This window comes from Engystomops pustulosus, chromosome 7 (assembly GCF_040894005.1).
Source record: "Engystomops pustulosus chromosome 7, aEngPut4.maternal, whole genome shotgun sequence".
In the NCBI taxonomy this organism is placed as follows: domain Eukaryota; kingdom Metazoa; phylum Chordata; class Amphibia; order Anura; family Leptodactylidae; genus Engystomops; species Engystomops pustulosus.
Window position 1 is genome coordinate 156,991,738 of NC_092417.1, and position 16,143 is coordinate 157,007,880.

At 42.1% G+C, this 16,143-nt stretch overlaps 1 protein-coding gene across 3 annotated transcripts in view; it reads right to left on the bottom strand.

Annotated features, from left to right (window-relative positions):
* CPT1A (carnitine palmitoyltransferase 1A) overlaps nt 1-16,143 on the bottom strand; it is a 68,224-nt gene that overhangs the window by 36,048 nt on the left and 16,033 nt on the right. For all 3 annotated transcript variants that reach the window (XM_072118528.1, XM_072118527.1, XM_072118529.1), the window contains exons 2-6: nt 9,025-9,177; nt 7,973-8,115; nt 6,959-7,130; nt 4,231-4,332; nt 1,391-1,528 (exon numbers count right to left, since the gene is read on the bottom strand). In XM_072118528.1, the coding sequence (XP_071974629.1) occupies nt 1,391-1,528; nt 4,231-4,332; nt 6,959-7,130; nt 7,973-8,115; nt 9,025-9,165 (696 nt within the window). In that variant the 5' untranslated portion in view covers nt 9,166-9,177. The remainder of the gene's footprint in view (nt 1-1,390; nt 1,529-4,230; nt 4,333-6,958; nt 7,131-7,972; nt 8,116-9,024; nt 9,178-16,143) is intronic.

Below are 16,143 nucleotides of genomic sequence, written 5' to 3' on the forward strand. Positions count from 1 at the left end.
AGACTCCAAATCCAGCTCCATGCATCCATACCTATTACACTACAGATTCTGGCACAGAAAACCAAGGCGCCGGATAGCATGCAAACCTGCCCAATCTGGGCTTGCTGATATCATGATGGGTATCCGCAGAAGAAAGTCGAGGAAGAAGTGGCAGCACTCCTTTGTAATCAAGCAAAGTGTTCAAGTGTTCTCTTTATTCATCAGAAATACACGCAACTTCGTTACTGATGAATAAAGAAAACCCTTGTCTCCCTGGATAACATCGAAGTTCTACTGCTTCTTCCTTGACAGATTCTGGCACAGTTGGAATTTTCTTTCTAGCCCCAACTGTTCCCAGGCAAACAGTGCTGTAAGTTTTAGTGCTCAATATGCTAATAAGGCTACTTACTAATTAACATATTGTCTGCTGAAATTAATGGCACTAATTGCTCATTAGCAGTGGGGGCTGGAGAAAGTTTTCCTTCTGTGTCAGAAACAGTGTTGAGACTCTCATCAAGGGTCTCGGAGGGCTGAAGCTGTTGGAGGTGGTAAATGGTCCTCTTCGAGGGGTGTTTCCATCATAGTAAATTATGGAAAGTTCACGGGAACAAAACATCCAGAACCGATTATGAGAACAGGTCTTGTTTTCTCACCAATTGATGAAGACATCAAGCATTCTTTAAGCGGCTCCATTCAATACTACGAAGTAATTGACACACGTAGCACTTGACCATCTACACCACTCAGACAGTGAATGCGAGTACTGAAGATGCCCAAGCACTGTGCTTAGCAAAATTCAATTTATGGATGGAATGGAAATACAGGATGGATGCATGCTCGTCCTACTGCTCAATAATTTAGTAAGAAGGGAACTCTAAACTTGTGATCATTGGAGGTTCATTCTCGCGATTGGTGGGGGACCAAGTAGTTGACCCTCACTGATCAGACTATTACCCCTATCTGATAAGGGACAACAATGAAGCTCAAAACCGGTGTCCTCCCACATGACAAAACATACTGGTAGGTTGATTAGATTGTGAGCCCCATTGGGGACAGGGACCGATCTGGCATGCTTTTTGCAGCGCTGCGTATTCTGTGTGCACTATATAAATAATAATAATAATAATTATTAATACAACCCCTTTAGAACGTACACCAAAGTTCATGGACTTCCAACAATCCTGAAAATGAAGCAGCTGCAGTGGGGTCAAAACCCCCGATTCCCATCCTGAAGACATCAAAGGCAAAAATAGCCTACAAATATTTGAATCTCAGATCCCAGAATCTATCAGATTTAATCTTCATTGAACAACCCAAAAATTACCCACAAAAGTAACAACTCGACAACTTTTGTAGTACAGGAATTAGGATTGGTTAAGTAAGAATAGACCTAAAGGAAACAGAAACTCACGTAGTTTGTGGCCCACCACGATTTCAGTTTCAAGTACCACTGAAGTCTTGGTCCCAGGTTGACAGCAAAATCTTTGGCAAGACCTTGCATTCTCTTAAACTGTTCCTCGTCCATCAGTGGTTTAACCGAGTCCAAGTACTGAAGAGATAAAGGAAGATTGTTAATATTTGTTGTCAGATTCTTCTTGTAGAGATCATCATTCCACTGTCTGATCCAACTCTTCTTCAAGTTAAGTCTACTTAACTTAGACTCCCAGTGCAGGTAGGTCAAATCTGCCGCTATTGACAAAACACAAGCTCAATGGGTCCAATGCATCAAGCCCATTGCATAAAAGCAAGGTAATCATACGTGGCTTGTAATTTAGTCTAATTGGAATCTCTTGAAGAAATACAATGTAAAACTGTTAAACTGTGTGCCTCATCCCTGTACCGCGAAACTGCTCTGTACCATCCTAGCACTGCCACGACAGCGCTCTGCGCGTCATCCCTGTGCCACGACAGCGCTCTGCGCGTCATCCCAGTACTGCGACGTCTCTCTGTGCGTCATCCAGAATGGGGCCTCCTTGCTTATTTATGCAATCTTACACACATACACCTTTATACACACACATGCACAGATACAGTATATAGACGTATACATACAGTATATACACACATACAGTACTTAATACACACCCACTCCATATACACATCAAATACACACATGTAATATATACACATTACATACAATACCATATACAGGCATACAGCAAATACAAATAAACACCACACACAAAGCATACACCATATATACATTACATATACACACACATATAGCGCATATACACATCACATTTACACATACATACAGAGTGTACATAGTAGACGGCAGGAAGTAGAGATTCCAGTCCTGTTGATTTCAATCTTCTTCCACAATTTCTTATCTGGGCTGCTAGCAATGTGCAGAATAATATCTGTATAATGGTGCACATCCTCCATTCTTTAGTGTGTCAGACTGGATGCTGGCGGCATGCATCATCCCTGTACCGAGACCTCACTGTGAGTATTATCCATGCATCTTGATCTCACTTTGTGCCTTATATCTGTTCTGTGACACCACTGTGTGCATTATCCCTATCCCAAGTTTTACAATATGGCCATATGGTTAACTGTGTTCATATATGCAGCAGGCCTTTGGCATACTCGGAGTATATAAGCTTTATAAAAAGCAAAAAAACACAAGCCTGATAAAAAAATCCTTTCAGATTAGTAGGAGTAAAATATTGTGACATGCATGCCGATATATATACACAGAGAGAGCGGCTCATACTGTACTGCAAAAGCAAATCTTGCACAGACTTCATGAGTAAAGCTGAAACTCTTGGTATAAAGTCTGTTTTCCGATCTGATTCATGAGTGGAGGCCATGGGGACTCAACCTGTGTTTAGGAGGTAGAATGATTATCTATATATTGTGTAATGGGGCCGCTATGGGCCAGGAGCCACCAACCACCTAATGTGTATACAGCTTAAAGAGGACCTTTCACCACCATTTCATACCATAATGTAGGGATTGCTTCACAGATTCGGGGGCATTTTGAATTATCTTTCTAGCAACCCACCTCCAGTTGCCAAGATCTCACTCCCAGTATCGGACCATTTTAATCCTATCCACTGTTAAAGAGGAGAGGCTGGAGAAAAGGAGGAGGAGGCATGTGCTATGATAATCTTCTCTGCTAATCTGCTAAAATAAGATTAGCATAGCACACACCCCCACCCGAACCTCCTCTCTGACATTAGAGAGCATTACAATGGTCAGATACTGGAACTAATATCTCAGCAACTGTGGGGGAAAGAAAATTTAAAGTGCCTATAAATCTAGGTTTATCACCACCACATGTGTAAGGAAGATAGTGAAAGGTCCTCTTTATCACAAAGAGGGTATCAGAATATATTAAAAATTCTGCATGTAAGCTACAAGCCAATACTACGCAGCTTAAAGGCAAGACAAAAACCCAGCTTGTTAGAAATTTTGTAGATTAATTTGAGCATCATTTAAAAAGGTTACAAGCCTTACCAGACCTCCACGTGTACCTAAAAGAGCACATAAAATAACACATGATTGCCGAGAACCATGCTCGTAATAGTGAAGTCTGACAACCTCACCCATTATTCTAAACCTTAACCTCAAAAAGCTGTGATCTGTTGGCTTAAAGGGAAACTGGCGCCATGAAAATGTAGTCCATTGTGTAGGAAGCATGTGACGGAGTAGGCTGAGCAGATGAGAGAGACCTGGCTGTGTGTGACTAGGTTCCACTACATCATATACTACTCCCTCAGAAAGGTAAAGGTTGAGCGAGACACTGGCTATACGAAGAGAAATCAACCTCTCTCCTCACCCTACACTAAGGAATTCTCTACTGGGAGTCACACGTCTCTCTCATTCCTAAAGGGGGGCCAAATCAGCAGCGTCGGTAAAGAGGGGGTAGCCTAACTGTACACTGCATCTTACTCTACGTCTGGAACAGAAAACATCTATGAAAAAAAAAAAAAGGTTTTTTTAGAAGATTGGGGGGGTCTAATCCAATGGATAGAGGCATCAGTTGAACATGTATTAAGATTTTAAAAATGCACTGTGTGTGGTTTATTGGGGAAATGGAAGGGGGTGCTGGTAGCAAATGTGGTCCTTTCCACAATAAAAAAATAGTCACAACCAGCTGTAAACCCACTACTAGGATATATCTGCCTCACTGGGTTGTGGATACTAAAATCTTGTGTGATTTTTCATTAAGACTGAATAGACTGTAAATAAATACTTTCATAACTCTGTAACTTCCTTATTATGAGAAATACAAAAACTTACCCTTTTGACCGTGTCCTCGACAGCTGGCACCGGTAGACGAGGGAGAGAAGTCTGGAAGCTGTAAAGCATCGGCTTACGGCCAGAGAACAATTTCACCATTCCCTGGAAACAAAAGTACACAAACTAATTAAAGGGGTTGTTCACCTTAAGGACATTCCAACAAATAATTGATATTGTTTGTGTAATGAAAAGTTATAACATTTTTCAATATACTTTCTGTATCAATTCTTCATAGTTTCCAAAATCTCTGTGTGTTGTCATGCAACAGGAAGCTTCATTGTTTACTTCCTGTAGACAAAGACAACTGACTGGTGGGGGGGGGGGGCCACAGTAGACAACTGACTGGTAGGGGGAGGGCACAGTAGACAACTGACTGGTAGGGGGAGGGCACAGTAGACAACTGACTGGTAGGGGGGGGGCACAGTAGACAACTGACTGGTAGGGGGGGGGGGCACAGTAGACAACTGACTGGTAGGGGGGGGGGCACAGTAGACAACTGACTGGTAGGGGGGGGGGCACAGTAGACAACTGACTGGTAGGGGGGGGGGCACAGTAGACAACTGACTGGTAGGGGGGGGGGCACAGTAGACAACTGACTGGTAGGGGGGGGGGGCACAGTAGACAACTGACTGGTAGGGGGGGGGGGCACAGTAGACAACTGACTGGTAGGGGGGGGGGCACAGTAGACAACTGACTGGTAGGGGGGGGGGCACAGTAGACAACTGACTGGTGGGGGGGGGCACAGTAGACAACTGACTGGTAGGGGGGGGCACAGTAGACAACTGACTGGTAGGGGGGGGGGGGGCACAGTAGACAACTGACTGGTAGGGGGGGGGGCACAGTAGACAACTGACTGGTAGGGGGGGCACAGTAGACAACTGACTGGTAGGGGGGGGGCACAGTAGACAACTGACTGGTAGGGGGGGGGCACAGTAGACAACTGACTGGTAGGGGGGGGGCACAGTAGACAACTGACTGGTAGGGGGGGGGCACAGTAGACAACTGACTGGTAGGGGGGGGGCACAGTAGACAACTGACTGGTAGGGGGGGGGGCACAGTAGACAACTGACTGGTGGGGGGGGGCACAGTAGACAACTGACTGGTAGGGGGGGCACAGTAGACAACTGACTGGTAGGGGGGGGGGGGCACAGTAGACAACTGACTGGTAGGGGGGGGCACAGTAGACAACTGACTGGTAGGGGGGGGGCACAGAAGACAACTGACTGGTAGGGGGGGGCACAGTAGACAACTTACTGGTAGGGGGGGGGCACAGTAGACAACTTACTGGTAGGGGGGGGGCACAGTAGACAACTTACTGGTAGGGGGGGGGCACAGTAGACAACTTACTGGTAGGGGGGGGGCACAGTAGACAACTTACTGGTAGGGGGGGGGCACAGTAGACAACTGACTGGTAGGGGGGGGCACAGTAGACAACTGACTGGTAGGGGGGGCACAGTAGACAACTGACTGGTAGGGGGGGCACAGTAGACAACTGACTGGTAGGGGGCACAGTAGACAACTGACTGGAGGGGGGGCACTGTAGACAATTGACTGGCGGTGGCTCTTTAATTCATGGGGGCTCTATAATTTAATTCAGGGAAGAAGTTGTTGAATTTAAAGTGTGCACTGTGTATAATATAATTTATTATGGGGTACAAAGTAATAAATATGTATATACATATTCATATTCAGTGGGGGCACATTATGGTCACTAGTGTTGGGAGGACTATATATCATTTAGGGGTTCAGTTTCGTTATCCAGGTGACAGTATAATGTGAGTGACTGTGGTATCTTTAGGAGCACAGTGCAAAGATGGGCTTCATGGGTTGAAGACAACTGGAAGCACAGTGTTTGTTCATATTTAAGCAGAAGGGGGGCTCTATTCAGAAATCTACTACGGGGTCCACCCTCTCCTGGTTGCAACAGGGGAAGAGTGCCCTTGTATAAATGAAAAATATTCATTCATAGTGTTCTGTCACCTGATTGAGGCCAATATGCTCTGAACATTGTACTACACATGAATAATATAAAATCATACATTCATTTGTTCCGCTCCTTTACCTGACTGGTTTATCAGATTTGCAAGTCAAATAGCAAAATAACCAACTCTAAGGCTGACCTGAAAGTATTCAAATATATAATTCTGTATAAACCTGAAAAAGTAAAACCACAGATATCTATTTGTTTGATTTCTTCACTGGGTAACTAGGCTGATTTGGCATTCAACCCAGGGGCGTAACTTGAGGGGGAGCAGAAGTTGCGGTTGCACCCGGGCCCAAGAGGTTTAGGGGGCCCATATGGTGTCACTTTCCCATATGAGAAGACTAGTACTATGAACCATACATTATAGTCGAGGGCCTGGCACAGACTTTGCACTGGGGCCCATCAGCTTCTAGTTACGCCACTGATTCAACCAATCCCTACATGAAAGCTATTATGCTATACAATGTCCATATAAAAATCAATAAAAAATTAGTTAAAAAAAAAAAAATAATTGTTAGCTCTTTCCTAACCTTCCTAACTTAAAGATCAGTATAGGAGGAGAAAGTGGTGGTATCAGGGGGGACTACACCCTAAAAATATGTGTTTACCTAGAGGCACAACAAGCTTCATTGTTGTGGTAGAAAATGCTTAGTGGTTACAGTCACATTTGGTGGAAAACAGAAGATAAATTGCAGATCAAGCAGCAGTCTATTGCTGGGCCCAGAGGACTGTAACATTACTCACCATCCATAACCTTGTAGACTTAGAAAGTCTTCCATGCTCTTCAAACATCCATCCATGATATGCCAGAAGCATTTTTAGGGAATATCGCATTGTTGCGGTAAGTGCCACCCACACGCCAGTGCCAAAGAGGACATTGCTGACAATCTCCTGGGTCTGGCTGGTCATGTATCCACTGTTGGCAAGAAAAATACAAAAAAAAATGTAATTACATTCTCAAATTATTCTCAAAAAGTATTCAAAAAATTTGGCTTTAGCGGTGACATCTTGGCATTGTCCACTCATTACGTAATCGTATATCTGTGCGGCTTATTTGTATCATAAGTATGTCAGCCCTCACACTGCTGTGCACCTAGCACCCTGCCTTAAACTGTTCCACACTGTATAGCAAGCTTCTGGCTGAATATTACACCAATCACTTATAGAAGAGGGTAATGGGCAGAAGAGCCGTTTAATAAAGATAATAGCACAGCAGTATGAGGATACTTGCAAGTCCAGCTACAATCCTAAAATATATAAATTCATAATTTTACAATCTTGGTGTACAACATTAAATATGTGTTGAATGCTACACTGTCCGCACAAAGTTTAAAGGGAACCTGTCAGAAGTTTTAAGTCCCATCAAAATTTTGTTTGTCAGGCTGAAAATCTCTTTAGGATGTAGAGGACTTTAGTAACATTTACATTCATCTACCTGTTAATGTAATCCACAATGGATTTTATCTAAAAGTTTTAACAAGTTATGTTTTTGTGACAAATAAAAATATAATTTCACTTGGTGTGGTATTGTAACCGAGCCCGGTTGACTCCAACACAATCCATGCAATACCAGACTCAACCAAGGATGGCGCCATTTCTGGAAGAAGAAATTTTTTCTAATCTGGACAACCCCTTTTAATTCAGACTAGACCATGAATAATCTATGAGGAACCAGATACTTGCACTATATGTATGTACACTACATAAAGACTCAAATTTACAGTGATAAATCAATGATCAAACAAAAAAAAATCTTACGTAGTAGCGAGAGCATTTTGAATTTTCTCTATCAAACCAAAGGATGGATCCACTTTGGTGTACATTGATGCCGAGGTTACACCGACCACTACGACTAGCCAGCTGGTCGGGCTCGATGGAAAGACGCCGGTGAGGATACCGTTCTAGTAAGAAACAAAAATATCACAACGTATTAAAAACAAACTTTAAAGGATGACCTTCACATGTCAAAACAGGGACATAACTCCAAACACCAGGGCGTGGACCCATGTCTCATCATGAAGTACTGGTCATTTCTTATGCGACATTGGGCCTCCTACAACTCCAATGTCTTATGGGCTATTCCCCTGGTCAAAAGGTTTAATTTGTAGAAGTTTGGGGTGGCAGAGACTCTCATGGGTCAATAAAACTATGGAACAGAATTGCTTCATTTCTGCCCCTTCATCTCTTTTTGGACTATGTTGGACACTACGTGTGGAACTTATTATACCCCGTGGTTCATATAATGGAAGCTGTGGCTGATACATCAGGAGGCCAAAGATCTTGAGATATTTGCGCAAAAACCTGCGAACACTGAGCAGCGAATGTTCGCAGGCCAAGAACACCCTCATCGGCCCACTCCACCGCCAGCTATGCCCCCTTGCTGTGGAGATGGCATGAAGGGGAAAAATTATTTTCCAGGTAACTGGTTATTTCAGGAATTGTACACCAAAAGGGCATGACCGGATAAATGTCCACCTATAAGTTAGTATCAGTCCATTTACACTAGGTCCATAGACCTTCTAAACACTGCTCAATGATTGTATCGATCCACTCAGCTCTGTACCAATTGCCGGGTATTTTATTAGTACCTACTAGACACAGGTACAAAGCAAGCCCAAGTGCTACAATTCAGATGCTCTAACCCAATATTGGACCCCAGAGAACCAGGAGAAGACAACCAAATAACCAAATTACAAGGTTCATATCAAAGGTTCTAAAGGGAGGGTAGGTCCCCAGAATTCTTTTATCTGGAGGGCCCAAGTTTGGCAATGAACGATAAGCAGAGAAATGTGATGGTGTGGGTGCGTTACCTTAAACCGAATAAACTTCTTCTTCCAGGAGTGCAGTCCAGAGAGATAGATCTGCCGCAGGGCTTCATGGCTTAATCGCAAGTCAATTCCATCCGGAGTTACTGTAAACTGGAACGCTACGGCCTGATGCGCTTCTGCCATCTTGACTATGCCCTAAAGAAGAAAGAAAGATAAAAAAAAAGTTAATTATAATGATTATGAATAGTGGTATTTGGAAAGTTTGAAGGGGGAAGTCACATTTGGATGGTTAATTCTCATCCAGTTGGGGTGTACAGTAGTGAACTGGTACAAACTCTGTCTGCTAGAATAATTGGGGGTCCTCATAGGGTTTTGGTCCTTCATGGGACAAAAATATTAATGGCCTATGCTCAAGATAGGTCATCTATATCAAATTGGTGGAGTCACACAACAATCCCCTCCACAGCTGTTTAAAGAGAGAGAGCTGAGGTCTTTCCAACAAGCACAGCTCCATACATCAGACAGTGGCTGTGGTTGGTATTGCAACTCAATCCAATTGAATAAGATTTTCCTTAAATCAACCCATATGCCTGAGGGAGGTTACTTCATAGACTTGGGAAGCAAAACAGCACTCACCAACCCAAGGACAGGCCATAAATACCATCATCCTAGAAAACTCCTTCTAATAACATCTGGCTATGGAAACACATGACCTATTATGGCTGTGTTCACAACTGAGTGCCATGAAAGAAAACCTATAGACTCTAGTTTGTGGACCTTTTGGGCATGCACATTAGTCGGCCCCTCTACGGGACCAGAACAAGATTCCTTGAGAAGTATCCACCAGTAGAGTTTATCCATATCTGTTTTTATAACTTTTATGACCCAACGTTGTCATACAAAATGACTCATAGTTTACAGACATATAATTCCAAACCTATTCCCCAGTCATGATTTGTCTGTATACCTACGTGACGCTCTGTTATTACATTTCTGCAGAACAGATTACCGCACCAATTGAACTTGCCAACTTCTAATAGGATTAAGTTATAACAATGAAGTCTAAGCTGCTAAGGATTTTTAATGCCTTTCTAAAATAACTATATAAACCTTCGCAATATTAGATGTTTGATGCACCTTTAAAACCCTAAGAAAAAAAACTGTAAAAATAAAATGATTGATAATAATTATAAATAATAATAATAATATTATAATGCAGTAGTCCAGTCAATTACAGAGGGAAGATGAACTATATTTAGTCAACTACAATCCTCTGGGAACTTCAGAAAAATTACCCAAATACGGTTACCCTTTAAGATGTAAAGATATCCAAGTGCAGGGACCTCAGAACATCTGCAGATTCCTAAAATGTGATGGGATTCTGAATATTAGTTAAAGGAGTCCTCTGGAGTCATATTCACTGAGAGGGTATCATCGAGAACATCCAATTGGGAATTCTTCAGAGTAGGGGGTTCCATAACTTTACACTCCACCACTTTCCAAGACACCTTCCCCCAGGTTTGTTACATAGGGAGGTGGACATAGTTTTCATATCGAATAGCAAAGTGGATGGAACCAACCAAAACTGGAAACCAATTACCCAAGGGCTTAATAGCAAACATTAAAGGCGACTCTTCAATAATGACACTGTATATCCTTATCCATAGGATCAAAAGAATGGGGGATCTACAAGTGCCCCATGTGAAAGGAAAAGAGGTATCCGAAGTCGGAAACTTCTCAATTCACTTATATTGGAGTACCAATGGTAACATTTACTGAAAATCTTATCCTAGGTGGTATGAGCCTAAGTTCTGGAGGTCCTAGAAGACCAACTCCCCGCAACCAGACACTTATTGTCCTATGGACAGTCCAGATGAGTCAAAAGGCACAGGACACCATTTTATTTTAGGAATTCCAATTACTACAATCGGATTTTGTGATATCTTGTGTGGCTCAAATGTTCTCAACACAGAGACTCTCCATAGATTCTCATTCAAGTTCATAACAATTCGATCCAGGTACAGCTGGGCATCACAGGAAACTTTCCTGGTTGTTGCAATCAATCTTCTGTGTTGACAACTTTTGAACCACATGAGACATTGCAAATCTGATTGCTGCAATACTTGTTCACCTTCCTACTGGAAAAACCCATGTTGATCCAATATGGTGGCTTTCAAGATGATGGCCATGTTACAGGCAAAGCTCTAAACCTCTTCCCTGTTACTTACTGGTGTATTCAGATATGTAATTTTCCCTTTAGAAATAAAAGGTGTCCAATAACTTCCATATATAGCGGGAAAACCACATTAAGGGTACCACTACAAAGGAAATTTATGTGGTCCGTAAAACGTGCTACTCCAATATTGTAGCGCATGCGCCATACAGATATTGTAACCTGCTAAGTTGCAGTACAATCTATGGACAGATGTGGTGCTCTTCCTACAAATCCTTTAATTTTGCGTTGTACTGTAGCAAAGCTGTGCACAGTCTCCTCTGTTCACCGAACCATTCAATCATCGAAAGCTGAAAAAGTTCACTAAATCCATTCGGAAGAGCCGTCTCCCGTAATTGGGTAATCCTTGTGACATGTTCCTCTAATATATGACCTGATCTTGCGTGGGGTCAATTCTCAAGCCACCCAAATACTAGAAATCATCTGACCGCATGTACAATCGTCAAACTGAGGTCATCCCATTTAGTGACAGATCAGATATCGTCCACAAATAACTTTCACTACGGTACAAAATCTGTAGTCCACCAAGTTTGGAGCCCCCCCATTAGTAATAATACATACTATGGTGATGCAAATGGAAACTGTGGAAAGACAAGGATGGATAAATGTTGGGTTTTGGTGTTTTACTATATGTAATATTATATATAAAAGATAGCAACCTTCCAGTTAACAGGAAGATATGAAACCAGTTTCTTAAAGACACTGAACTACAAGGGATACATCTGTTTTTCTAGGCTTCTAAGCAGCTGAAACCCAAGACATTGAAACCAGAGCTGTCACTTGGCACCAGGAACCTCTGAAATATCCAGGGTGAACAAGACATGTGGTTGTTCCTTATACTGGTGAACAAGATAAATACAAAATAAATATATATTTAGAGATTTAAATTTTTATATAAAAATGATTCAAACTACAAAAAAAAATGTGGTTGGGTTGAATGTCTGAATTTAGGAAAACATATGAGAGGTCCTGTATTTTGTTTTGGGGAGCCACGTCCACCAAAGTGCCCATAACACACACAAAATACCCAAGAGCCCCAACGGGAGCGTTCCACCAGTTTCTAGAGCTTGGACAACTCTTTCAGGACTTTGGAAAGGACCTCCTTTCATTGAGGAGGTCTTCAGGACTGTTGGTACACATTTTAAAGTAGAAAGATGTGAATTTTATTTTATAGCTCTGAGGATATAATGTTTTAGATTTTTTTATTAGAAATTTACCCGATTAGACCACCAATATACCATCAATGTTTAAGTGGTTGTCTGGCCCCAAGAGTGTAAACATATTAAAGAACAAAAACTTAGTCCATACCTCCAGTCCAGGTTGGCTCCACCTGTCCTTGATGGACTCGGTTTGGTAGAATAAGGCTCAGAGTTGATGTTGTGTCAACATTGGGTGCCCTCTTCAGCCTGCATCATGTATTAGCTTAGTCTGTAGCGGTTGCCGGTATGAGAGGCGCCACGCTTGACCAGAGGCAAGGGCCAAGGTAAGTACAGGCAGTCCCCGGGTTACATACAAGATAGGGTCTGCAAGTTTGTTCTTAAGTTGAATTTGTATGTAATTCGGAACTGTATATTTTATCATTGTAATCCCAGCCAGAACTTTTTTGGTCTCTGTGACAATTGGATTTTAAAAATGTTGGGTTGTCATAAGAATCAGGATTAACACTAAAGCTTCATTGCAGACACCTGTGATAACTGTTACAGCTGATTATTGTAGCCTAGGACTGAAGTAGAATAAATTACCAATATCCAGAGGTCCGTTTGTAACTAGGGGTCGTATGTAAGTCGAGTGTTCTTAAGTAGGGGACCGCCTGTATATGTTCTTTAATATTTTTACACCACTTGGGGCCAATAAAAAAAAAAACATTTGGATTCAAGACAACCCCTTTATTAGAAACTTGCCAACAATTCTGAAGAATCCAGGAGTCTCCCATACCAGAGGGAGACCTTCCAATCTCCTGGAAGAGATGAAGTTAAGTTCCTGAGCGCAGTGGAGAAGAAATTTATATGTGATATGGGCAATTTGTTGGCAATGACTCAAGAAAATTAGCAATGCCTGATATGTGGTGTGGCCATGGTTTAGGAAAAAGGGGAGTGGGCAGTCTTGAAAAATTTCCAAAATTACCCAAATACCCAAAATGAACAAGTATGGGATCTTCACATCACAAATTTGCAGGTTTTTCATGAATTTTTGGCCACCTTTGATCATTATCATGGTTTTAACTATTTGTAAACCAATTTTGGGTTTATTTTGTGGAACTTTGAGACAAATAGAAACCCAAAGTTTGTTTTGATGGTGTCCCAATAGACTAAGAATACATGAAAGGACTATACTTTTATTAGGATACTGTTCTCTCGCATTGTATTGTCCCAGTGTTTGGATTACCCCTCAGGGCCATGACCGGAGCTGCTCCTTTGATGATAACATTCGAGGACACAAGTTTACCATAGACCCTGGTTACACCCAGGATCTTTTGTTTTACAACTCAGCCCCAGAAAATTCCATTCATGTCCTCGAATTTGAAGGCGACGAAAGGGCACATTGCTCTGTATGCGGAGATAAGGACATTATATACCAATAAAACAGCAAAATGACGGGAACACGGTCTTATTAATAGATAAATAGCACTACCATTATCTGACATGTGGCTGGAGAGGGTTTACTTAGTTTTACCATACAGTCAGCTCTATTTACTAAGAGTTCAGATGACTTGGTCGCAAGTGAGAACATGGGACATCCTGTTTAACAGGATCAGCATCCAGTTTGCGTACATACAGATTTTTTCTCACTTTCCAAATTTTTTTTTCCCCCCGGGAACTGGTAGACATGTGTCTTGCAATGAATGATTGATGCAATTTTATTTACTTTTAGCTGGAGATGTAGCTACTGTAGGGGTCAGAGGTCGCTAGTACACTCGACCACAAGCAATAGGAAGTCAATACCAACCAATCTGGATTTTTATTTATTTATTCAAGTTAATCAACATTATTTTTTTCTTAAAGGGGTTGCCCTACACAGTGTATGGGAAATAACATGTCCGTAAGCTGGGGGTCTGAAAACTAGGTCCACCACTAAATGGGAGTCTCCAGTTTCTTCTAATATGCCCACTGCTGCCCTATTCTATAACCATGGTGCTGGCAGCTCAGCCATCACCAGTAGTGCCATAGAGCGCTACCCGTCATGTCACGGACACTAATCTTATGATTGGTTTGGGTCCCAATGCATTACATTGTAGTTTGAGACAAACCCTTTAAAAAGGAAATCTACAACCAGGATGAAGGATTGTAAACCAAGCACACCGACATACTGGTGTGTGCCCACTCTTTCAGGTCTTCTTTTAGCTTCTTATGTCCTTGTTTTTACCAAAAAATGGATTTATGGAATAATATAATGGAATGGATAATATAATGGGAATTATGCAAATGAGCCCGAGGGGTTCTGGGCACAATTGACAGCTATGGAGCCCATAGGCTGTCAGGTTTATTTGCATAATTTTTAAAGCCTTTTTTTTTATTAGAAAGAAGGGGCACACACCGGTATGTCAGTGTGCTTGGTTTACAATTATTGATCCTGGTGATAGATTTCCTTTAAGCAACTTACTTTTTATTGCCATGGGTGAGATCACTGCGGTGGTGGCTGCTGCCAAAGGATCATTGCCCAATAGAGTCCAACACCTGCGCAGCTTCTTGATAAGAGAAGTGGCGTCATCATTTGGGAGTGTAACACGGACGTAAACACTAACAAATTATTGTGCAATGCTTATTAATTCAGACAAAGATTGAATTTGAATACATAAATTACTGTAGCATCATGTTACAAGTCTTCGCTGTTTGGGTACTCATAAACCCTTGATCACTTATGTCTAAAACCTTGTTTGGCCGAGAGCTATTCTTCTAGACTTCTTCATAAACATGCATGCTCACCTTGGCTGAGCATGCATTTGTTCTCAATAGGAATGTATCACAATAGGGTGTTCTCTACAACGTCCCATGGTTTCCACAATTGGATCCCTATAATGAGATTTCGACATAGTTGTAGGTAGCCACAGATAAGTTACGGCTGGAAGTGTGGGGAGAGTGCGTTCATGAATCATAACTGAGGCAGGGGTCATAGTACATGGGACTGGTCCAGATATGGGAATTTAAGGAAGGGTCAGAAGAGGACAAAGCGCACCTTACACTGGAAAACTAGCAACCTTCTTGCTCAGGCACCTTCTACTGGAATAAGGTGCCTTAGACATCTGTCATGCGAGATTGGTTGACTGGGGTGTAACGTGCTTATTAGCAATTTAAAGGAAATCTACCATCAAGATGAAGCACAGTATTTCTATACTCATAGATCCAGGCACTGTGACAGCGCTAATCTTCTTATATATTCGTTATATTCTGATTCTAAAATCAATGTTTACAATTATCGGGAACATCACCGTAGCCACTCCGTGCTGTAGATTTACAGGCTGTTACACTGCCTCGCCCTCCCCCTTCTTCCCTTAGCACTCCATTTCCTCCTTGGTGTTATCTCACCACAGCAGAAGTTTATTACATATTGGGAGGGGGTGGGGTGCTCCAGCACAGTGTAACAGCCTGTGAAGCTACAGCACAGAGGTGCTCTGCTTAAGCCCCCAAATCATTAGCATAATTAGCATAAACATTGATTGTAGGAGGAAGGAGGCCATGGATAACAAATATAAGAAGATTACCAGTGTCACGGTGCCTGGATCAATGAGTCCCTTGTTTATCATGCTGGGCAACAAGAAAGATGGGTGTACGCTGCTACAATATATCTTTGACAGCACCACTATACAAGGATCTCCACTGCTTTGATACAGGAATCAAAGCAGAAAACAACCTCATAATATAGCTATAGCAGAGGTCAGATTATGAGACTATATTAAAAAATTAGACCAATTACAGTGTATATGTTGCTAG